This window comes from Labeo rohita, chromosome 18 (assembly GCF_022985175.1).
Source record: "Labeo rohita strain BAU-BD-2019 chromosome 18, IGBB_LRoh.1.0, whole genome shotgun sequence".
Lineage (NCBI taxonomy): Eukaryota > Metazoa > Chordata > Actinopteri > Cypriniformes > Cyprinidae > Labeo > Labeo rohita.
Window position 1 is genome coordinate 4210596 of NC_066886.1, and position 27366 is coordinate 4237961.

Below are 27366 nucleotides of genomic sequence, written 5' to 3' on the forward strand. Positions count from 1 at the left end.
TTAAGGTTTTAATTATTTTCACATTAAATTATTATTTTTATTTTGGAATAGGATAAATAATTACATTTTAAACAAAATGTCGAATTTACATTATTATATTATATTATTATACAACAAATACATACATTTTAAACAAATAAACAAACAAATAAACTTAAAAAACAAACAAACAAAGGTTTTAATACAGATCAAATTTTGTCTTGTATATCTAACACCCCAAAGACCACACAGAATGTTATGGTTCACATAATTTCAGTAGTAAAATTTGAGATATCTCTTTTTTATGAATAAATCCTCGAAGTGAGCCCGATCTGATCTCTCGCATCTAGTTTTCTGAGGCGCTCTCGAAATTACTAATCCCACTATGACTAAGGCCTAACTGATGAATATTAATTTAGTCTCGCAAGACGTTGCTTGGTAACCTTTCTGGAGTGTTCGTTTACTCAGCCTAATTAATATTCATAATCCATGCCTTCCTAATAGTAAGATTCATTTATTGGACAGGTGCTCGGGGCTTATTTACAAACGCCAGGAATTCAGCCAATCAAGAAAGCTTACTGGGGTCGCGTCACGCGGCGTTATTAATATTCATGAGCAACGCCTTTGCCGTAGTAGGTTTGGCTGGTCAGCGCTGAGTCTTCGGCAGCAGGAGGAGTGAGGGGAGCTTGATTCAGCTGTTGTGGCCGAAGATGGCGGCGTGTAGACGTGTTCAGCTGCTGCTGCTCCTCATGTCTCTCTGCCTTCTCACCGTACAGGCTCTTAAACCTCTTCCAGGGTTCGGGAATGTCCATCCTCCGCCTGCCGCCATGCACCAGCAGTTCAGAGCCGCGCTACCGAATATCGGGAATAACGCCGCCGCTGCTGCTGCTGCCGCCGCCGCCGCCGCCGCCGCGTCTTCCGGTTCTCAGTCTAGAAGATCCACCGGCTGGAAGCTGGCAGAAGAGCAGGCCTGCCGGGACGACGTGACCCGGCTGTGTCCAAAACACACCTGGACAAATAACCTGTCTTTACTGGAATGCCTGCAGGACAAGAAGGAGGTAAGCAGGACCGCTAATGATGATTATTGGGTATAATATGTGTAAAATATGTGTATAATAATTATTAACAAATACAAAAGCATAATAATAATTGTAAAATAATTATTTTTTTATTTTTTTTTTTATTATTATTTTTTATTATGCATTTTTCATACATTAATTTAGTTTTCATTATAATAATGAATGAATATGAATATGTATAATTTATAATATGTAATTTAATATATATATTTTTTAATTATGTTTTTATCTAATAATAATAACATTATTATTGCTATGTAATTGTATTTATTATTGATAATAATAATGTAATTTGTGATTATTATTATAATTATTATTATAAACTTGAAACATATGGTGAATATTTTTATCTCCTGTCATTTGGCTGTATAATAATTAAATACATATACATAATAATAATAATTTGAATAATTATATAATTATACATTTGTATTGTATTTTTATATTATATATTTTTTATAAATACATTTATTTTAATTATAATTATATTTATATAATAAAGATTTGTAATTTATAATATATAATTTTATATTTTAAATAATTAAATTTATATATAATAATAATAATAATAATTGCTATACATTTGCATGTATTATTGATAATAGTAATGTAATTTGTGATTATTATATTTATTATTATTATTATTATTATTATTATTATAAACTTGAAACACATGGTAAATACTTTTATCTCCTGTCATTTGGCTGTATAATAATTAAATACATATACATAATAATAATAATTTGAATAATTATATAATTATACATTTTTATTGTATTTTTATATTATATATTTTTTATAAATACATTTATTTTAATTATAATTATATTTATATAATAAAGATTTGTAATTTATAATATATAATTTTATATTTTAAATAATTAAATTTGTATATAATAATAATAATAATAATTGCTATACATTTGCATGTATTATTGATAATAGTAATGTAATTTGTGATTATTATATTTATTATTATTATTATTATTATTATAAACTTGAAACACATGGTAAATACTTTTATCTCCTGTCATTTGGCTGTATAATAATTAAATACATATACATAATAATAATAATTTGAATAATTATATAATTATACATTTTTATTATATTTTTATATTATATATTTTTTATAAATAAATTTATTTTAATTATAATTATATTTATATAATGAATATTTGTAATTTATAATATATAATTTTATATTTTAAATAATTAAATTTGTATATAATAATAATAATAATAATAATTGCTATACATCTGCATGTATTATTGATAATAGTAATGTAATTTGTGATTATTATATTTATTATTATTATTATTATTATAAACTTGAAACGCATGGTAAATACTTTTATCTCCTGTAATTTAGCTTTATAATAATTATAAACAAATACATAATAATAATAAAATGAATAATTATATAATTTATTTTTATTATATTTTTTTATTTATATTTTTATAAATCATTTATTTTATATAATTTTTTATAAATACATTTATTTTAATTATAATTATATTTATATAATGAATATTTATAATTTATAATACATAATTTTATATTTTAAATAATTAAATTTGTATATAATAATAATAATAATTCCTATACATTTGCATGTATTATTGATAATAGTAATGTAATTTGTAATTATTATATATATTTATTTTTATTATTATTATTATTATTATTATAAATTATATATATACTTTTATCTCCTGTCATTTGGCTTTATAATAATTATAAACAAATACATAATAATAATAATAATAATTTGAAAATTATATAATTCTAAATTTACATTTATACATTTTTTTAAATTAATTTTTAATTATAATAATTCTATTTCTATAATAAATATTTTTAATTTATAATTTAATATTTTATATACACTTTATAAAATAATAATATGTATTATTACCATATAATTGTACATTTTTTTAAATAAATTTATTTAATTTATATTAATTTTATTTTTATAATAAATAGAATTTATAATATACAATTTAATATTTTAAATAATTAATGTTATAAAAAATATTAATTATTATTATTATTATTATTGTTGTTGTAAACTTGAACACAGGGTGAATAATCTCCTGTCATTTGGCTTTGTGAATTTAACACTGGTAAGTGAAGTAGAGAAGATATCCGTATCAAAACTCCTTTTGAAACATTTCAGTTCATTTATTAGCTATGCATCCATTTATCTATTGATTTATAGCTGATATCAAAGGCCTCATAAAATGCAATGTATGTCTTCCCTGTGTAGACCATCGTGGTCCATAATACCTGATGAAATCTATCAGTTTGCATTCCTGTTTAACCCAATTGCATTTTTGCAGTTCTGCGGCCAGGTTGTTTTCAGCCAATCATTTGAGCTGTAAATACCTTGTGACTAATTACTGTGAATCTGTAGGAAAATGACATCCTGATAGTGATGATTGTCTCTCACAAGCCCTTCACTAGTGACTAGAGTCAGCTTTCTCATGGAGTCTTTAATTGCAGGTGCAAAAGTTTGACCACAACGTCAGAATGACTATGCAAATGTACATAAGTATGCAAACATTGTTATTTTTCTAGCTTTTATACAGCAGCACAAGCACAGACCTTTAATGTGGATTGGACTAATTTAAGAACAAGCTTCAAATCTACTAACTAAATTTGTCTTTTGTAGTATGCCGTGCTGCCCTGGTTGACATAGTAACCTAGTTGTGAAGATGACGAAATTATTATAGGAATAACTTTTGTTCAGACACAGCAGATGCCCTGTGAAAAGTTGAATTTTTAGAATAAAATAAGATTGGAATGATCAGACTCTTACAAATAATCCAATAAAAGACAAGTAATATGTACAATAATCCAACAAAAGAAGAACTTTTCAAAGCACTCAGTGACCAGGGAGTGTTTAGCACCAAAAATGACATATCATACTTTATTGTGTCTTTTCATGCAATTAATTTTTTGTATAAAGGCATATTTTTTTCCCATTGTTCACTTTTTCTTCTTAACCTTTTTTTCCCTTTTGTGGTAATAACCACCACCAACCAAAGCCAAAAATGACATATTGAAGTCTCAATAAAGCTTTGTGTGTTTTAAGTACATTTTTTTTCAGGATTCTTTGAATAGAAAGATCAGCATTTATCTGAAATAAAAAGCTTTTGAAACGTTATACACTATACCATTCCTTTTTTTATTTTAATCATAGAAATTAATACTTTTATTTAGCAAGGATGCTTTAAATTGATCAAAAGTGATGATAAAGACATTTATAATGTCACAAAAGATTTCTATTTCAGATAAATGCTGTTCTTCTGAACTTTCTATTTTCATTTCTATTTCAAAAGAACCTGAAAAAAATCTATGCAGCTGTTTTTAACATAATAATAATAATGTTTTTTTGAGCAGCAAATCAGAATATTAGAAAGATTTCTGAAGGATCATGTGACTGGTAATGATGCTAAAAATTCAGCTGTGAAATCACAGGAATAAATTACATTTTAAAACAGATTCAAATAGAAAGCAGTTATTTTAAATAGTAAAAATATTTCAAAATTTTACTGTTTTTGCTGTACTTGGGATCAAATAAATGCAGGCTTTTAAAAAAAAAAAAAAATCTGCTTTCTCAGTGAGCAATATCTTTACCATACTATATCATATAGCTGCTCACATGTTATATAATGCACAAATCAAACGTACTACTTATAATGTACTTTACTGATGATATTTGGAGTTAAAGTCTCTGGTTACTAAAAATGCAGCGTAAGCATCTTTCTCACTTGTGCTTCACAGAAATAAAGTCTAGCTTTATCTGAGCAGTAGATGTAAGATGTGTATGCACAATAAACACGAGTGATATTTCTTAAACATTTGTTTTCTGCTGCTCCTCCCTAACTTATTGGCTCTGGTGCACCACTTTTCATCTGGCAATCACAAGGGCCAAGGTTCATTTGCAGCTAGACACAAATTCATTTAGGCTGAAAAACATCTTAGAGCAGCAGTTTTCTCTACTAGACTTTCACAACCTCTTGAGCTTCTGTTTAAACGTCTCTTATATGGGCGTCTCGCCCACTCTATGCTAAAATCCAGCTCTCATTACAGTCACAGCTTTAAACCCGTATTGATGGCACTATGCCTCGCTCTCTCTCTCTCTCTCTCTCTTTAGTAATTCACAGACTCAGGCCTCTCATTAGTGTTGAAGCGAGGTCTTGCTCTCTGGTCCGTGATAACTAATTTCAACACCTGAGGGACATTTCAGATAGCGGTCTGTCTGAAACCCCACTATTATGTGTGTCCCATTTAGGGTGTCAAATCTTTGTTTCGTTAGCCTTGAAATGCAATTGGATGTACGCTTCGAGTTCATTTCTTTTTAATCATTCTTTCTTGCCTCTGAAAATTAAAATGAGGGTGGCTGAATGTCTTGCTCTGATGTATGCGGTGGTAATATGCTGCTATTAATTGGTCTAAATGCTGTCGAAAATGAGCAGAATGTGCATGTGGTGTGTTGCAGTGGATCTCTGAATGTTTTAAATTGTTTCACATGAAAGAAAAAACCCTTTGTAAGTCCACAAGCGACAATGGTGAACTTAAATTTACAAAAAAAAGTATGATTGTATTACTTTTCAGACATAGTGTTTATATATAGAATTTTATTGTGGTAGTAAGTATGTATATTATTTATTTATTTATTTATGTTATGTATTTTTATGGGGGGATTGCAGTACATTTTTTAAATATATGGATATATAAACACGTTTTTATATATTATTATTTTTCAGAATTGCAATACTTTTGGGCAAGTATTGGGGTAGTATATATGCATATTACTTATTTTTAATTTATTTTTTGAGAGGATTGCAGGATTTTGGGCAAGTATCATGATATTATATATGTATATTATTAGTTTAATTTTTATTTTGTTTTTGGGGGGTACATGGTAGTATATATGTGTAGCAATTATTTATTTAATTTTTTATTTTATTTGGGAGGTTTGCAATACCTTTTTGACAAATATCATGGTAATATATATCTATGTTTTTTATTTATTTATTTTTGGGAGGATTGCAACATTTTTGGACAAGCATCAAGGTATTATATGTGTAGTATTTGTTTAATTTTTATTTTGGGGGATATTGCAAATATTTTTGGACAGATATTGTGTAATGTATGTATAGTATTTATTTAATTTTTTACTTAGGTTTTTGGGAGGATTGCAATACAGTTTTAGACAAGTATCATTGTGGTATATATGTATAGTAATTAGTAATTTCAGTTTTTTGTTTTATTTGGGAGTTTTTTTGGGGAAGGAAATTTGCAATATATTTTATAATAAGTACTGTGCTATTATAGATGTATAGTATTTTTACAATTTTTGTTTTGTTTTTGGTGGAATTGTAATGCATTTTTAGGCGATTTTAGTATCATGGTAATATATATGTGTAGTATTTATTTTTTTGGGAGGATTGCAATATATATTTTTGGACAAGTATAATGGTATTATGTATGTGTAGTATTTATTTATTTATTTAATTTAATTTTATTTTATTTGTGAGGTTTGCAATAAATTTTTGACAAATATTATAGTACTAATAATGTATAGTATTTATTTAATTTGTATTTATTTTTTGTGAGGATCAGACAAGTATCATATGTGTAGTATTTAATTTTTATTTTGTTTTTGGGGGGTGTTGGAGAAGTATTGTGGGATTATATATGTATAGTATTTATTTAATTTTTGTTTTGGGGGGGAAGTTGCAGTACATTTTTGGAGTATATATGTATATCAACTTTATTTAGGAGGTTTGCAGTACATTTTTGACATGTTATGGTGCTATATATGTGTAGTATTTTTTTTTTTTTTTACTTAATTTTTTGGGAGGTTTGCAATACTTTTTTAACATTATGGTACTATAAATGTATAGTATTTATTTATTTTTTTATAATAAATATTACATTTTTGAGAGGAATTCAATACACTTTTGGGCAAGTATTGTTTTATATATCTATACTTTTAATTTAATTTAATTTAGTTTTTAAGGGGATTGCAAGACATTGACATCATGATGATATATTTGTATAGTATTTTTTTTTTTTTTTTTTTTTTTGGGAGGATTGCAATTTTTTTTCAGACAAGTATCAATGTATTATATGTGTAGTATTTAATTTGTTTTTGGGGGATTGCAGTACATTTTTTGACAAGTATTATGGTAATATACATGTCTAGTATTTATTTATTTTTTGGGAGGATTGCAACTTTTTTGGACAAGTACCAAAGTATTATATATGTATAGTATTTATTTATTTTTGATTTTGTTTTTGGGAGGATTGCTATACATTTTGGTCAAGTATTGCGGTAGTATATGCAGTACGTATAGTGTTAATTTATTTGGAATTAGTTAAAGAGTTTTCTGAGCAAGTAACTTAATATGCAAATATAATATGCATAGTAATCATACAATGCAGTGCTATACCTGCAAAGAACCCACTACGAGCATCCAAGCCAACAGCACCCCGTTGGTCTTGGCATTTGGCATTTTGCAGCAGATATAAGATGATAATTATGCAAGCATGAATGAAACATCAAGACAAGCTGTAAACTCGTCTCGCAGTCTCTCCTCCTGCACCGCATGCCAAGTTCATTTGCCCGCGAACGGTTGCTTCAGCAGTCTTGACCGCGGCTCTAATTATTGGAATAATTGCTTTGCAGAGGCTCGGTAACAGCTGTGGCCTTCTGAAGAGGTAAATGATGTCCATAAATCTCGTTCTCAATCTCCCCGAGGTCAGACCCCTCCGGGTCGGTCTTTTTTGCGAACGAGCCCTTGCAAGCGCTTGAAGGCGGGAGGTAAGGTGCTCGTGGCACAGCTGCAGCACGTCTGTCTTACTTTAATTTGCATTTTTAGCAGGTTCCTCTACTGGTGGGACGCCGTGGTGGGTTCGTTGTAAACAAAGCAGCCAGCGTGACTGATATGAGACCCTCCCGTGGGGATCCGGGGCTGAGATCCTGATAAAATAAACCAAAGAGCTTAGCTCTTAATCAAACATTTGTTTGATACAACAGAATCGAATGAATGAGGCAGATAAGCTATTGTTTTTCAGACTACACTTAAGAAGCCGTATGTTTTGTTTGTGTATGTTTTTGTGGGATGCAAAGCTGTTAGTGTGGAAATATCACTGTGAGACTCTAATGAATGTAAAATGAAGTGGAATGAACTCGTTCAGTGCCCCGCTGAGGGCGAGACCACATATTTTATGGCTTTGACAGATTTTTAAGACACCATAGCGTGATGTGAACAGACATAATGTCTGTTGATGTTGGTTGATGGGTTAGTCATTTAGATAAAAAGCAATGTGTTAACTGAAAAGAAAGGAGTATTAAAGGTTATAGCTTCAATTATCACAAAGGGAAAAAAGTCTAATTTTTCTCAAATGTGATTCTTATAGATTCTCATTACTGCAAGTCATTATTTTTTATTTAAATCAGCCTAAATAAAACAAATGCAATCCTATTTTACAAACGTGATATTTTATTATTGATTTTTTATTTATATATTTTAGTTATAAAATAGTTTTTATTTTATTTTTATATTTTATTTATTAGAAATTGTGTTATTTATTTATTGTGAATAATAGTTTTAAAATTGTCTTAATTTACTTTAAGGAATATACAGTGTCTTTCTTTTTTTTCTTGCATTTGTTGCAAGAAAAAGATTTTTCCTATTTAATAGAGATTTCAAAGAGAAATTTCATATAGTTGTTTAGTGACTTTGTTTTATTTATTGATTTATTGGGAATAATGGTTTTAAAAACTGTTAATTTTCTTGCAAAATGCAATTTCATTTTGTTTTTCTTTAGAATTTCAGGATTTTTTTTTTTTTTTTTTTTTCATTTTTGCAATTATTGCAATAAGATTTTTCTTATTTCATAGAGATTTCATATAGTTTTTTTTATATATATACATTTTTGTTGACTTTATTTTATTATTTATTTATTGGGAATAATGGTTTAAAAAGTTGTCTTCATTTTCTTGCAAAATCCAATTTCTTTTTTTTTTCTGAATTTCAGGATGAAATTTTATAGAGATTTTTTTTTGTTGCATTTTTGCAGTTATTTTACTAAGATTTTTTTTACTTCATAGAGAAATTTCATATAGATCATTTTTGTTGAATCTTGCAAGTTTTTTTTTTTTTTTTTTTTTTTTTGCAATAATGCAAAAAAACACCTCTCAATTTTTTTCTCAATTTCTTATTTAATAGAGATTTTAAAGAGAAATTTTATATAGATTTTTTGCCTTATTGCAATTATAAAATAATAATATAATAATAATAATAATATATAATATAATAGTATAATGTTTTTTGTTTTTTGTTTTTTTCATTATTGCAATAGGATTTGAGTGGGAAAATGTGATTAATTGTAATGCATAATGTCAGTAATGCAAAATCCGATTTCTTTCTGTGGAGTTTCGGGATGAAATATGACTCAGACGTGTTCTTGACAGGCTTCATGAGATTCACTTTGTAATTGGTGAGGGTCAGTGCTGAATAATTGCTTTCATTTTGACTAATGGTGCAGAAATCCTGTAATGGCTTGAACAAAGGCTGGTCACTGATAGCTATTGTCAGAGGAAAAGCTATCAGATGTCATTGTTTTGATTTTGTCTGTCAGTATCAAATGTGTTGCAATCACAAAAATAAGCTTGCAGGACTGCAATCATGTGGTTGTTCTTCAGCCAGTCTTTTTTCGGATGCCAGCATCAATCAAAGACATGACATGTTTTTGCCCTCTCAACTTTTGTTGCTTCTTGATGACAGTGAAAACTTTTTACAATTCCCAGCCAATCTTTGCCTTCCCTGGTAAGGACAGAGGTTGCTATTCTCTACAGCAGCTTTGATCCAGCGATTTAACAGACTCAAAACATTATTAAAATAGAAGTCATTCGTCTTTTCTTTTATAGTTTAGAATTTTACCTTGTTCTGTTGTGAAGATTATTACACAGTGTGACTTCCAATTCTATGAACTAAGTTGTCACCTAAAAATAAACATCCTACAGGCTGCTTCCGTCTTGTTAGCTTTGTCACATAAAAGATTTAGTAGGAATGGCAATGAGGAACGTCTGTTCTTGTTTACCTCTGTAGTGTGAGAACAGGTGTAAAGCGTGTAGCACTGCAAAGGATTTTCAGACTTATTTAATGTCTTGTAGTGATATGATGAAGTGATATGATTGTTGTACAAATTAACATTGCATAATTATGTATAAAAAAATACGTAAATTATGTTCGCAGTTCGTAATTCGTACTTAATATGTTCGTTACACACGCATGCAACAATATTATATATTTCAATGTGTTTTATAATATAATATACACACTATAAATAAATAATTATCAATTCAAAACACATTACATTTCCAATATTGCATATTTTGTACACACACACACACAATTTAATGATAGCAATGAGAGCAATTTTATTGTTACTATAGATAAATAATAAATAAATAAATTCTATACACAATAAATGACCATAATTGCATATTCAAGTATTATTTTATGTGTTTTTTTTTATTTATTATAAAAAAAAATTATATATTTTTATTTTGATGTATCATTATTTTTTAAATATTCATAATTATGTCATTTATTTTATAATTTACTTTAATTTTATTTAATTTTATTTATTTCCAGTTCATAATTTTAGTGCTTCAATTTCTCATTTTTGTTCAGTTTCGTTTTTCATTAATTCAATATTTAATTAATTTGAGTAATTATCAGTTCAAAACACAATACATTTACAGTATTGGATGTTCAGTTATTTTTGTACACACACACACACACAATATAATGATAGCAGTGATAGCAATTTTGTTGTTACTATAAATAAATAAATAATACATAAATAAATACACAACAAATAATTCTACACAACAAATGATCATTATTTTAGTTTAGTTTAGTTTAGTTAATTTATTTTATGTTTAAGTTGGTTGCCAGGGCAAACTTTCACATTTTTGTTCAGTTTCAATTTTATGTCTAATATTTATTTAATTTATTTATTTATATCTAAATATTTAATTAATATTTTTTTTATTTTATTTATATATTTTTATTTAATGTATTATTTTTTTTATTAAATATTCCTATTTAGGTGTCATTTATTTTACAATTTATTTCCATTTTAATGTTTATTTTCAGTTAATAACTTTAGTGCTTCAACTTAAGTGTTTTATTTGGTTGCCAAGGCAAAATTTCTAATTTTTGTTCAGTTTCATTTTTCATCCAAAATTTAAATAATTTAAATAACTGTCAAATCAAAACACAATAAATTTCCAACATTGTATATTCAGTTATTGTGCGCGCACACACACATACAACACACATATACACACAATTTAATTATAGCAATGACAGCAATTGATTTATTGTTATAATAAATAAATAAATAAACAACCATAATTGCATATTCAGGTATTTTGCATATATAGGAGTCTGATTTTAATTAATTTTTTTATTTACTTATTTATAATTCTGCAAAATTTCACACACACAATAAAATAAATGACAATTATTAAATTAATGCGTATGCATGTTTATGTTTTCTTACATATGTGACATTACCAAGTAAGTGTTTAATTGGGGAAAAATGTATTATGCATATGCTATATTATATTTATAATCTTTAATTTGTGGTAGTAAAACAAACTTGGTTTTGACAAAACAGACAAAATAGTGTTGAAGGCTTACAACATTTATGTACATTTTTATTGTACTATGATTGATAAACACTCAGTTTGATTTATTAGCATGCACATGACAGGGTTTTATACTGTCCCATTGTTTGCAGTGACAAGTTGAGCATTTTTTTTTTTCCGCAGTGATGTCTGAATTTAAGTTTATTACCCATTCAGCAGTGACATTTTTCTTTGCCGCCTAGGAATATTCATCAACATTCAGCTTGTCTTGTTTAATGGACTACAGAGAGTCCCTAAGCCTTCATTTGTATATTTTTATGTAATGTTTTCTTTTTTTCCCTCCAAGTAAACAAAGCGAATGAGGGACCTGCTGTTTCTCACTCTGAATACAGATAAGCTCCCTGTAGAATCACTCACTCTGTTTTCCTGTGTTATCTCCACATTCGCTCTCGCACATGAGGACGGATGTTTTATTCACTGAAACCGCATCTGACTGAACAGAAACCAGAAGCGAGCAGGCGCTGGGTCGTCCTCTCACTGCCTTTCACATGTTTCAGAGTCGTGCTGTGATTATTGCACTTGACAGGCCTTTAAGAGGTTGTGCTACAGCATATACTGTTAAACAAACGCATTACCACTGTTCACACTGTGTCGGCTTCTCCTGTGACGCTGCATTCAGCAGAAATACTTTTACAGGAATATACCAGCTTTGGTAGTTAAGCTCAATTGACATCATGTACAGTATTATGTTTTAACTTCAAAATGCAAAAATACGGTTTACAGCAGTGTTATTTTAGTGTTTTCTGCTCACCAGGTCTGCATTTATTTGGCAGTAAAATTCTGAAATATTTTTACTATTTAAAATAACTGTTTTCTATTTGAATATATTTTAAAATGTAATTTATTCCTGTGAACAAAGCTACATTTTCAGCATCTTTACTCCAGTCTTCAGTGTCACATGATCCTTCAGAAATCATTCTAATATGCTGATTTGCTGTTCAAGAAACATTTTTTATTATTAATATTTAAAAAAGACATTTATAACGTTACAAAAGATTTCTATTTCAGATAAATGCTGTTCTTCTGAACTTTCTATTCATCAAAGAAACCTGAAAAAATTCTACTCAGCTGTTTTCAACATAATAATAACAAAAAATGTTTTTTCAGCAGCAAATGAGAATATTAGAATGATTTCTGAAGGATCACGTGACTGAATGATGCTGAAAAATCTGTTTCGAAATCACAGGAATAAATTACATTCAAAAAAATATTCACATAGAAAACAGTTGTTTTAAATAACAAAAAATATTTTACATTTTTACTGTTTTTGCTGTACTTCGGATCAAATAAATGCAGGCTTGGTGAGCAGAAGAGACTTCTTTAAAAAACATTACAAATCTTACAGTTTAAAACATTTTGTGTTATTAGGGGCCAAGCACCAGAGGTGCGGTGGCACCTATTGTATCCGTTGGCGTTATTATTATTCCGCTTCTTCTTCTTCTTCTTCTTCTTCTTCTTCCTCTTCCGCCGCAAGTCTATGGCAGCCCATAGAACCGTTTGCGGGAAAGTTGTATAATTTTGCACACTGATAGAGGACAGTCCCAACATTAACCATAGCAAGTTTGGAGTCTCTAACTCAAACTCTCTAGCGCCACCACTTGTCCAAACTTTCAAAAGATTTATGCTAATAACGTTTGAACCGTAAGCCACACAACAAAAATTCTTTTTTCCTCTGATTCCTTGGCTTATGCCGAATCGTAAGGTTTAGTTTTTTCGCTAATCTCAATTGTTCGTAAAACCTACTTTTTCGAACTCGTCCTAGGCCGTTGCACCGATTGTCACAAAAATTGATCCAGATCATCTTCAGACCATGCTGGCAAAAAGTTATGGAATTCAAGTCGATTCGTTCAGCCGTTCACGAATAACACTCGAAAGAATTCTACGAAAAGCTAGCAAAAATCAATGTGAGGCAAATTTGGTGTGTGTTATAACAAGCATGACCTGAGCCTACCTGCAGTGTTTCGGTGCAGTGCCCCCTAGTGGTCAGGAGATACAAAAAATGACTATTTTTCTTTATAAGGTCTGAATGATTTGTCCAAAAATCACAAAACTGGTCTCTTTAGATTCGGTGTGTCATCCCGAGTCGAACCATATCCAATTTTCCCATGTCAGCCATTTTGGGTGTCGGCCATTTTGAATTTAGCTTTAAAATGCTGTATCTTGAGAACGGATTAGCGTATCATTTTGACATTAATTACAAAAATGTTCGGCACCACACCCTGAATGTACATAAAAATTTTGGGGCCAGCGCCACCTTGTGGTCAAAAGTTATAACGAAATTTCAAAAAATGCTAATAACTTTTGCGTACATTAGCCTATTGAAATGAAACTGATTTTGATAGATTCCTTCGGTCATGCTGAGAACACCGATACCAATTTTGCCAATTTTGGCTGAACTTCCTGTCCGCCATTTTGATTCATGTTGAAAACCTACTTTTTCGAACTCCTCCTAGACCGTTAGTCCGATTTTCACCAAATTTGACTCAGATCATCTTCAGACCATGCTGACAAAAAGTTATGGATTTTGTGTCGATACACGAAACCGTTTTCGTTTAGCGCATCAACGAATTTACTGGAAAGATGCCAAATTGCATCCAAGTCTGTATCTCTGCAAAGCTTTGACATATTGACACCAAATTTTATATGTGCTATTGTCACCACACTCTGACCAAGCCACATCAATTTGGTAACAGTGCCACCTATGGGTCAGAAGTAATACGCCATTCACTAAACATTAATAATGAAATGTACAAAAATGCTAATAACTTCTGTTTACATTAGCCTATTGGAATGAAACTGATGCCAATAGATTCCTTGGGTCAAGTCGAGAACATTCATACCCATTATGCCGAAATTGGCCAAACTTCCTGTCCGCCATTTTGATTAATGTACAAAACCTACTTTTTCGAACTCCTCCCAGACTGTTAGTCCGATCTTCACCAAATTTGACTCAGATCATCTTCAGACCAGGATGGCAAAAAGTTATGAATTTCGTGTCGATATACAAAACCGTTTTCGTTTAGCGCATCAACAAATTTGCTGGAAAGATGCCAAACTACATCTGAGGCTGTATCTCTGCAAAGCTTTGACATAATGACGGCAAACTTTGTGTGTGTCATTGTCGTTTCACACAGAACACGTCACATCAATTTGAAAACAGCACCACCTGTTGGTCAAAAGTGATAAGCCATTAAATTTTATTACGATTGGTTGTATTTATGATTTTTCAGCCATTTCAACTGATATTATCCTAAAATGGCTTAAGTTACTCACTGTTGTAGTCGGTCTGCTGCTCCTTGCCGTGCTTAACTCCTCATTCTGCCTCTTTTGTGCTTGGCCCCGCAACTGCTGCTTGCAGCTATATTTTGTACTATTATAGTTTTACCTTTTTATGTTTGTTTTCAGTTTTTAATTTTGTTGTACATATAATTATTTTATATTTAGAATTATTTTGTTTTTTAATTTTTTACATTTAAATAAAAAAAAATCCCTGCTTAAGTTTAATTTATTTTTTATTTCAATTTATTTATTTATTTATTTCCAGTTGTGTTCCATTTCTAATTTTTTCTCAGTTTAATTTTTCATCTAATATTTAACTTTTATTTCATTTCAGCTTTATTTCAATTACCAATGTCTTTTATAGTTTTAGTTTTAGTATTAATTCTAATTTAAAGACAGACAAATATAATGTAAGTGAATGAAAATAAGCATTAAAATATGGTTTTATTAACTCAGCCACTAAATCTAAACAAAATTAATGTTTTAGTGTGAAATCACTTACTAACCTGAATTATACCCAGTTTTACAACAGGATGCAAAGATGAGAACAACTTTACAGCTAAAAAAAATACACAATATTAAATGTTTTTATAAAATTATACATTTCTGCTTTTAAATTCTTCAGAAATCAGCCCCATTCACTTCTACTTTAAATGCTTTACTGTAACTTCAATTTTTTTTTTTTTAATTTTTAAAGTAAAAATCACAATTACAGAGAGTTTGCATAATAATTTGAATTTCATATTCCATTGCAAACACTGCTCTGCTCTCCTAGAGGTGAAACATCTTTGAAAAGGAGTAACTTAACTTCTGATCACACAGTTACTGCTGATAGATTAATATTTCATGTAAAGCAAGTACAGGAGGTGGTTTTCCAGGAGGTGAAAAGGTGGCGGTGGTAGTAATGGTAATAGGGTAGTAATGCACTTGAGTTTCTCTGAAGGCAGAGATTTCAAGGCTGGTGTCATGAAGCCACTCATCTGTTCATAGTGGAGGTGAGCGAGTACTTAATGCGTTCTGCTGCAAGCAAATCCCTGACGGAGTGAAACTTCACCTTTTTATCAGGTCTCAACCTGACTGAAGCTGGGGCTTGTTGACGATGCTTCATCCGTGGCTTGTTTTCGTCTAAATACATGACAAATCCAGACCCGGTGCTGTCAGTGTCACCCAGAGGAGAGATTTCTGTCTCTCACAGCTGCTTTATTTTACCAGAAAGTGCAAAAAGAAGTGAATTAAGTGTTATAAACTGTCAGAAAGTCTGAATATTTGAGATGAGGCGATCAGTATACCATCCGAAGAGTTTCAGTCAGAGTAAGAAAATGTTTGTTTATAATGTGCATGGTAGTAATTTTGTACTAAAATGCTTGGCTGTTGAGATTTGTTAAAAAAATGATCAATATTTATTAAAATAGTAATTAATCCATACAGAACAAAATCCAAACTGTAGCCACTGATGATTATAGAAAGTGATTTTTGTGCTTTTTTCAAGCTATGGGCCAGCAGTTTGCTCCAATATATTATGTTGCTTCATAAAAGCCTAAACATATGTTTTTGTTTTGTTCATGATGTGAGGCAAAAATAGACTCAGAGCTGAAACCCTGCTTGCAGCTACATTACCTGTGTTGTTTGTTTTTAATTTGGTAGGAAAAGAAGAAATGCACTTGCACATTTTAAGATTATTATTATATATTATAATTATTATTAGGGCCATAAAATATTAGGGCCCTATGATCTCCACGATGCGGAAACTGAATTTACTGTATAACAGAATGTCACAGAATTTGCCAAATTTTGTATAGATAAATCAAAAGTAGGTCAGTGCACTTAAATAAAAACGTGACAGGGACTAGTGTCTATGTATATTAAGCCACAAAAATGCGATTTAAATATGAATCATGTGGCGCTTGTGGTGTTTTCAGCCTCTGCCACCTCAATGTGTGTACATGAACAGATGAACAGGATCTCTAGAACAGCTGGGAGTCACTTCATGAGCATTTTACTCTTTCTTCTGAGAAACACTGTCGTCTTATCATATCCAAACAGAAACTTCACATCACATGCAAACAAAAGGTCTTTACAGCAACATGTCAAAATAAAAGGTTTAGCTTAAAGAAACTGTGACAGAAATTACTACAGTGTTACTTAATGGAATGATAGTACTACTACTGCCAATAAAATAATTATTAAAACATTATTTTTAAATGAATAAAACACTTAGCATAAAAATGTAAATAAATAACACATTATTTCTTAAAAAAAAGAGAAAAGAAAAAAGAAATAGAGAAAATAAAAAAAATGTTTGTTTTGAGTAAAATCAATTAATTAGAGGTGATTAATGAAATGGAATCCAGAAAATTAATGGAAAACTAAAAATAAATCTGTTTGAGGTTCATAGGCCCTTAAACTTTGAATAAATTGCTGTTAAATATTGTAAGTTTCATGATTTCAATTAATTAGACATGCTTTTTGATTAATACAATGTAATTTAACCATTAAAACAGAGCCTTGGAAAATTTAAATGGAAAAAAAATAGAATCCAGAAAATTTATGGACAACTAAAAATAAAAAATAAACCTGAATTTAAGAAAAAAATAAAGCAGAATTCATAGAATTCATAGGCCCTTAAAAATGACATTTTTGTTAAACCTTAAATAAATTGCTGTTAAAAATTGTACGTTTTATGATTTCAATTAATTAGACATGCTTTTTGATTAATACAATTTAATTTAACCATTAAAACAGAGCCTAGAAAAAATAAAATGGAAAAAAATGGAATCCTGAAAAAAACAGAATTTTGGGAAAATAGTTAATTAAAATTAAACTTTTATTCAGCATGGATGCATTAAATTCAGAAGAGTTTAATTCAAATTAATTCTGTACTTTTGAATTTTAAAAAAGTCTGCAAAAATGTATCACAAAAATATTAGGCAACATTTTTAATATTAATAGTATTAAATATGTGTCTGGACCACAAAACTAGTCATTTTTTTAAATTAAGATTTATACATCAACTGAAAGCTGAATAAATAAGCTTTCCATTAATTTATGGATGTTAGGATAGGACAATATTTGGCCAAAATACAACTATTTGAATATCTGTAATCTGAGGGTGCAAAAAAATCGAAATATTGAGAAAATCGCCTTTAAAGGTCACTAATCAAAAATTAAGTTTTGATATATTTACGGTAGGAAATTTCCAAAATATCTTCATGGAACATGACCTTTACTTCATGTCCTGTTTTTGGCATAAAAGTAAAATCGATAATTTTGACCCATACAATGTATTGTTGGCTATTGCTACAAATATACGTGTGTAACTTAAGACTGGTTTTGTGGTGCAGGGTCACATATTAGGATAATTTCTGAAAGATCATGTGACACCGAAGACTGGAGTAATAATGCTGAAAATTCAGCTTTGCATCATTGTTTTAATAATATTTTGCTTATTTATTATTATTATTTTTTTTAAATAAATGTATCCTTGGTGAGCATAAGAGACTTTAAAAAGCATTAATTTTAAAGTTAAACATTGTCTTACTGTTTAGAAAGGAAGTTTGGGAGAAGACTTTGTCCCTATTGTAAAACATTTCTCTTCCCTTTTAATTATTTGTCAAAGTGTCTTATTTTGTAGTCCTGCAGCAAAACGTTTTTCATGATTATGCACTGTTTGGCTTTTTGAAGCCTGTTTTATCAGGGCAGAATCTCACCAGGGGCTGTGATTGTGATAACTGGAATTGCACAGAAAAACCTACATTTGATCCAGAGTTAATAAAGAGCCAGAGAGTTGGACTTTGGTTATTATTTTTCATTTTATTTCTTTTTAGGATCTGATTAGGATGAAAGCTGTGTGCTCAGCTATTGCTCTTCATTGATAAGAAGTAAGATGGATGGCCAAAAACAAGCAAACGTCTTTAAAAAGCTCTTATAAAATGTTGCATTCACAGACATCTACTAAAAATTGTCTTTCAACCTAGACTTGTGTTATTGTTGCCTAATGCGCATTATAGGTAAAAATGGGTGAGTGGTTTATCTTATTTCCTTGCACTTCTTAATGAAACAGACTAACTGATATTCTTCGCATAGAGATCATTGACATTTCAGCCGTTCCACCCGCCTGGCGTCCGCTCGCTGCTGTGTGATCCAAAACACATGCCTTGATATTTTTATTTAATTTAATTAATCACAGGATACATGAAACAAATGAACCGAAAAAGAAAAAGTCACTAAAGATTGATGTCGCTAATAAAAAACGTAGTGATTTCACTGTGGGTCCAACAAGCAAATCCCATTGGACTTCTGTGAACTCTTGTGAGCGATGATACAAACTCTGAGTCGATAATACTTTTTTATTGAGCTGGTTTATTGAACCAAACCGTCCGAATGCAACCTTTATCACATTAATACAGGAAAGCAAGCAATGTGTAATCTCACAGAATCGATAGATGATCCATGTACGCCCCGGCCGGTCTGTAATCACAGAGCCCTGACGTACAAATAGAAATATCCTGTTCTGGCATGATTGATCCGGGTGTGGTTACTGAGCTCAAATATCGGCCTGTTCCTATTTAGGGCCTGTGCTGTGTTATGTACTTCTGCTGTGATATCATCTTCTGATCCCCTTCAAGAACACTGACCATGAATCTGTTTGGTTGTTTTATGTGGGGAACTAGTCTTATCAGCTGTTGGTTTAGTGCTTTAAGGATTTAGCATGTATACTGCTTTATTTTTAAAGCACGAATGTTATGAAAACCCCCACCAAAAATCAAGAGGAAAATCTTGAAAAATGTATTTAATTTAATGAAATACTGCCATGACGTGCACTTTATTTATAGTTATATATAGTATTCATAATTATTTGATTGTTGTTGTTGTTGTTTTTATTGTTTAATTTATAGTTTATATATTTGTATTTTTTTAATGATATTTGAAAAAAGTCTAGTTATTCTGTATTCATAAATTTAGGATAAAAAAAATATCAGTATTATTTAATATTGGACAGTGCCTTGGATTATGTCATTTATTAATTTATTTAGAAAGTAATTTCTATATTAATTGTTAATATTATATTTTATTAATTATTATTATTATTATTATTATTATTTAATTTATAGTTTATATATTTATAATATATTATTTATAGAAGTATTTTTTATGGTTATATATATATATATATATATATATGTATGTGTGTGTGTGTGTGTGTGTTTGTGTTTACTTTTTGTCTTTTTTGATTTTATTTGTAAAAAACAAAATAATTCTATATCCATACATTTGAGATTTATTTGTTTAAAAGTTTAGTATTTTTGATATTTTGGACAGTGCATCAGATTGTCATTTCCCTTATATTTAATTTTATTTAATTTTATTTAATTTTATTTTTTTGTTATACATTTTTTTATCATTTAATTTATTTATAAATTAATTTATATATTAATTTTTAATATTATATTTTTATTATTATTATTTAATTTATAGTTTATATATTTATAATATATTATTTATAAAAGTATTTTTTTTTACTATTTCTGTTATTTTTATGTTTATATATAAATATATATATATATATATATATGTGTGTGTGTGTGTGTGTGTGTATTCACGTGTGTGTTTACATATTTTTTATTTTTTGATTTTATTTGTAATTTTACAAATACTTTTATTGTTATTTTACTTACTTTTTTATTTATTTATTTATTTTTAAATAAATTAAAATAGTTTATTTTTTACTTTATTTTTATTTAATTTATTATGTTTATTTACATTTATTTTTATGATATGTATGTCTTTATTTGTTTCTTTTAAAATTGGAAAGAAATATGAATTTATACCCATTTTTGACAGGGTTTGCATGATTCACTGTGATGTTGTTTCTTAAGATGCTTTTTAAATGTCAGCTTATGCATCCCATTTAAATCCAGGACCACATACTCATCAATCTTTGCATCTGGCATCTTTGCTTAAAATATTTTTGCTCTGTAAGATCAGTTTCAGTCGAGGGTTTTTAAAATGCGTTTATTCTAATCTTCACCAACTTTATAACATTAAACACGTCGTTTTGTGTTTACGCTAGCAAAATTTCTTAGCTTTGATCTTCGTCTTATCAAGGGCAGCTGAAGGATGATACATTATCGTCAAGCCATTGTCAGGCTGTTGTATGTGAATGCACATTGATTTTTGCCTGTTTGACTATGTTGTTGTGGTCCCCTGACAATTGCTAATTGCATTTTCATGCTCTATGAGTCACTCAGCAGTTGTTTACTGTGCTGAGTTAGAGACTGTGCTTATTGACAGTTAGCAGTCAGTGGTCTAACCCAGCCAGAATGAGAAGAAACAGACAGGCTGTTGAAAAGATGAGCATTGAGGAAGGTCCTAAGGCATTTTGTTTATCTGCTTGAATTATTAAGAGACTTTATTGTGTGTTGTAGCTGATACTGTATTGTGAGTTTCAGTACGATAGGAACTGTAATTCCATATACACATAGGGTTGGGTACCGAAACCCGGTGCCAATACGGCACCGGTACCCATGTGACCGGTATGTACCGGACCGAATCAGAACGAGAATTTCGGTGCCTCATTTCGGTGCCACTTAAATGTCTGAACTGTCGATTAAAATATTTGTCTTCTGGTGCTATGACACGGATGTAGAATCATTGATTCATCAAAATGCATGATCGAAATGTATTTACTGAATGAGAAAACTCACGTGAACATCGGAAAGATTTGATGATAGAAATCCAAGACATCTTTGTAGTTACTATCCATTTTCACATTTCGAATTAAAAGCACAAATCGTCTGGAAATGAGACCATCCGAGAAGCGCGTGAATGCTGCAGCTATCGTTACACTTGCTCTGACTGCAGCAGGTGGTTTGCCGTTAGCTTAGCTAGCGACATTAAACGCGTCTAACTTAAAATGCCAAAAACTAAACATTCTAAAGTGTGGCTATATTTCACGAGAAATGATTCAGACACTGCGACGTGCAGCAAATGTTTTACAGCAGTTGCGTGTGAAGGGGAAAACGTGTCAAACCTAATGAAACATTTGATGGTATGTGAAATAAAGTTGAAAGCAGAGGAATGCACCGTGTTTGACAGTTTGCAGACATCAGCTGGAGAGGTGGCGTATTTTGCCAGAGACGGCAAATATGTGATGCGATCTAGGAAAACCCAACACATGGTGAAATGTTACCTTTTTTAGGTTTTGACACCATATGAAAGCTGAGTTCAGGCCCCTTTCCAAAACTTTTATTTTTTACATAACCTACGTTATGGCTATCTTAGGTTGGCTGATAGCGATGATTTTCAGGATTGGGATTTTGAGAAAAACGGCTTTAAAGTGAGACGGCTTTCACTTTCACTTTACGGGTTTAACGAGGGCTGTCTGTCAAGTTAGCAGCGCTACTGCATCATTAGACAAACAGACTAACGTTTGTTTTCCGCTGATCACCCATTTTATGTTTAGTAAATAATGCAGCACCTTGTAGTAAAAGCGAGCGCAGGGCAACTGTTCGTGCACTGTGATAAAACAGACTGTCATCGGACTCCTCTTTAGTAACTTCATCATCCGATCCTTCATCTCTGGATGTGAAATAGCCCGTAACATCATTTAGGGCACTGACATCACCAAAACTGAGCAGATTGAGACGAGTAAGATCGGTTAAGTGAGCAGCTGCAGTACTTTACACGGCGTTGTTGTGCTCCGCCATCTCACGATATTAAAATAAATAAATAAATACATAAATAAATAAATAACTTTGCTTGCCGTACTTTACACAGGACTGATGGAGAATGTGAACTGATACGCCTTTACTAAATATGTTACGTGGTTTATTTTGATAGGTTTACTGGTTTTGTGGTGTTAAAAGCTGGTCCATAGCTGGTTTATGCTGGTCCTTTGCTGGTTTTTGCTGGTCATGTTGCTGGCCAAGGACCAGCATGAACCAGCAAAGGACCAGCTTAAACCAGCATCAAAACCTACCTAACCAGCTTTCCAGCACCAAAACATACCTACCAGCATATGCTGTTTTTCACCAGGGAAGGGAAAGCACCTCCGCAGCGCGTTCTTAACATAGGAGAAAGACAGTCATTTCTGCTTGCTGCAATAAATGTCTATTTTTCTGCACTAAACAAGTGAATTTCGAAGAGATATTTTCAGAAATGATAGACAAGATGTTATAGAATAATAATTTAATGAAAAACGAATTTCCTGAAAACGTCCCACCGTGACATCCGATGGGTTTTCCCAGATCTCATCACATATAGTCATATTTCTGCAAAAGAATTGCTGAAATTTTAAGCTGTTAAATTATTGTAGTTGGGTTAGGTGGTTTAGGTTTTATTGTTGTTGTGTTTTGCATTGACTTAATAATGTATAGTACTACTTTTTTTTTTTTTTTTACTTTTAATACATTGTTCAATTTAAAGAACTTTTTTGTCCAATAAAAATATATTCTTGTGTCATCCACCACTTTGTGGCTTTTTTAAAAGTATCGGTTCAGGCACCGTTTTGGCACCGGTACCGTTTTAAAAGTATCGATTTGGCACCGGTATCGAAAAAACCCCAAACGATACCCAACCCTATATACACAAAACAGCAGCTTTAACTGTTTAACTTCTGTTTCTGATGCTGTTTTTTTTGGTATTTGTGTGATTTTGTTTACTTATTTTATTTGTAAAACAAATGTCTTTGCTAACAAATGATGTAATGCTGAGGAATACAACCAAAATGTTTTTGTTTGTTTAATCTGTTTTTATGTTTTTATTATATTTGAGAACAAAATCATACATTTGGGATGTAAAAATGTATTAGTATTTGTTGATTTTGGACAATGTGTTGGATTGTCATTTCTCCTATTTTTTTTTTTTTTTTTTTTTTTTTTACATTTGTTATTAAAATATTTGTAAATAAAGTCAACCTATTATATTTCATAAATTTTACAAAATGTGTAAGTATTGATATTGGAAAATGCATTGGATTGTGCCTTTTATTTTATTTTATTTTATTTTATTTTATTTTATTTTATTTTATTTGAATTAAAAAAAAAGTCTATTTTAATAATTTGGTATTTTAAAAAATGTATGAGTGTTGATATTAAACAATTAAATTATTTTTAAAAATATCTGTTTTTTATTTAGTATTTCAAAAATTTGTCAGTATTTGTTGAAATTGGACAATTTGATTATTTTATTTTATTTCGGAAAAAAATGATCTATTTTATTAATTGGTATTTTAAAAATGTGTCAGTATTTGTTGATATTAGAAAAAAAAAAATTAGTTTAATTTTAATTTTATTTTATGTGGGAAAAAATCTATTTATTTGAACTTGTTATTGAACAATTTAATTATTTTATTTTATTAGTAAAAAAATCTATCTGTTTTTTTAATTTGGTATTTTAAAAATGTGTCAGTATTTGTTGAAATTGGAAAAAAACAATCTATTTTTTTAATTTGGTAATTTAATAATTTGGTAATTTAATAACGTGTCAATATTTGTTGATATTGGACAATTTGATTATTTTATTTTATTTTATCTATCTATTTTATAAATTTGGGGTTTTAAACGTGTCAGTATTTGTTGAAATTGGACAATTTTATTTATTTTATTTTCTGTGGGAAAAAATGTATCTATTTTTTTTATTTGGTATTTGGTATTTGTTGAAATTGGACAATTTGTTTATTTTATGTGGGAAAAAATCTATTTTTTTTTTTCATTTGGTATTTTAAAAATGTGTCAGTATTTGTTGATATTGGACCATTTAATTATTTAATTTTATTATTCATTTTATGATTATATTTGTATATTTGTGTTGTTGTTGTTTTTACCTCCATTTACTGCCAGCAGTAAAGCTTTATTGTCACGAATAATGATTACAATTCTCAGAGCGTAAACTTCAGTATTGGAGGTCATACAGAATTAACAAGCAGAAGGAAACAAAGGGAAAATTAAAAGACTAAATTCCCTCTCTCTCTCTCTTTTACAGGACACAGAGATTGCTTCAGACTGCAACCATGTAAGTACTCAGAAAAGCCTGCCTTAAATAATAATCATCAGCATGATTCATCGTCTTCACAGCTCTGCACATCTTTTAGGGTGTTGTTCCCTGTTTACAAGACCCTCTGTGGCACACTTCATTTTTTCAGACCGGTTCTTTGTAGGTTTACGAGAGAATGCGTCAGTAGGATTTAGAGAGACCAGTAGCATCAGCAAGTCATTTCAGAAGAATAATGGCCTAATCACCATCTAATGATGGCTGCAGCCTGCAATTAATTTGGTAGCGTCCCTAGAGAGGTATCTGTTTCTGATCTCCTTCTCTAACATTTGTGACTTTGATGTACTCATTAAGGCCGCAGCACGAGACTTGGTCCACAAATCAGACACGAGGAAAATGTAGGCATGTGATTCAAGCCTGAGTCGCCCGTCTTATTACGCAAGACTCGTAGTTGAGCAATAATTAAGATAAAGAAATTACTCTGCCATTTTTGAAACATACATTTATCAGCACTTTTAGTTAGTGTCATTGTTAATATTACAGAGGGGTTTTGAGCTGTGGAGCGTGATACAGTAACTACAAGGCCATTTACCTCAACTGACATCTTTTTGTTTCAAAGAGAAAGTTTCATTTTTCTCTCTGAACTGAAATTGGTTACTTTCTATTCTTTCTGTTGAGCTCAAACCATAAAACGAACAAAGCATTACATCTTTTTAACTGCATTGCCAGGCTTGACCTTGGTTAACTTCATGACTCAGCAAAACTCAAGGCTCTTTGAAAGCACTGATTGAAAGAATAGTTCACTTGAAAATTAAGATCTGTCATTATTTACTTTTTTTCATGCAGAAACACAAAACTGAAGACTGCTAATATTTCCAATGCAGTTATAACCAATGGAATCTGAAGCCTTCAAGCTTCAGTAGGGATGCAGTGCATCATAAAAGTCATGCATACGACATGTCTGCTCTATTTCATACAATAGCTTTGTGTGAAAAATTACATCTTTATTTACTTATAATCATTCACTACTATGAGTAGAACCAGTCTGATTCATAAATGAATCATTCATACCTGTGAACTGAATCAGAAGATTCATTTAAAAGATCACACTTTTAACATCAAAGTCACATGTTTCTAATGTTTCATATTTCTAAATAACATTGCCTTTCTTTTTATCAGCTGTTGTGGAACTACAAGTTGAATTTGACCACAGATCCCAAGTTTGAGTCCGTGGCGCTGGAAGTGTGTACGAGCACCATGTTAGAGGTCAGTTTCTGCTGTTGTTTGGCTGAATTTATTTACTCTTGATCCTTTGCTCTTTAATTCCCCAACAATTTAATCAGGCTTTCAACTTCTGTGTATGTAAATGTGTTGTGATTTCAATAAGGGCTGGATGGATTACCAAAATATAGTTGATATTGCAATATGGCCTTGTGGTGTAATGTATTAAATATAGAAGTTAAAGTGATTTCAGTTTATGATCCAGTGTTTATTTAAGTGATTCGGAGTGGCTTGGTTCATTTACTGTGAATTGATATACTGAAACACTGTTATCATGAGTCGTGCACGTGTAAATGAAGACCCCGCCACACACAGATACAAAGTCTGTATTTATTTGGTAGCAAGTAGTAGGGTTTAAACTTTAAAAATACATTTATTTAGTAAAATTTGATGGGTGTGTGATAATCACAAAAAAAAGTCATATCAATATGTTTTCGATAATGATAAATGTATGCATCATCTATTGTGTCAAATAGGCCAATTCGGTGTTTGCAAACAGTGATGATGTTTTTTGTGGGCGGAACAGTCTATGGAAGCCATGGAATATTAATGGAATTCTGACTTTATTTCCACAATTGTGAGATTATATCTCACAATTCCAATAAGAAAAAATCAACTCGTCATTCTCTTTTCTCCTTCCATGGATTTTACCTGTTTTCCTCCACTTGTTACCTGTGTTTTTCTGCCACCACAATGCGCGCGCAGCTGCACGTGACGTAACTGTGACGTCTACTCCAAATTGGTCTATTCTTAAATTTAATGGAATAAATACAAATAGGAAGACACTATGACACTATAAATTTGTGTTTGCAATGCAAATGTGACAGATTCTGCATGTGAAGTGGCATTCAGATGCATTTACACAGTACATTAATGCATTTAACGTGCAGTTACAAATGCATAAATAATGTCTTAATGTTTAAAACAAAACAAAATATGTTAAATACTGATATTTGGGGGGAAAAGGGAAAATATACTTTGAATAAAAAATTTAAATCATCAGTACATGGTGC

The 27366-nt window shown here is 30.2% G+C and overlaps 1 protein-coding gene across 1 annotated transcript in view; it reads left to right on the forward strand.

Moving 5' to 3' along the window:
- Positions 1-636: 636 nt before the first annotated feature.
- glg1b (golgi glycoprotein 1b) overlaps positions 637-27366 on the forward strand; it is a 62116-nt gene continuing 35386 nt past the window's right edge. Inside the window, exons 1-3 of the mRNA XM_051134797.1 lie at positions 637-1037; positions 25064-25093; positions 26252-26338. Coding sequence (XP_050990754.1) covers positions 690-1037; positions 25064-25093; positions 26252-26338 — 465 coding nt within the window. The 5' untranslated portion in view covers positions 637-689. The remainder of the gene's footprint in view (positions 1038-25063; positions 25094-26251; positions 26339-27366) is intronic.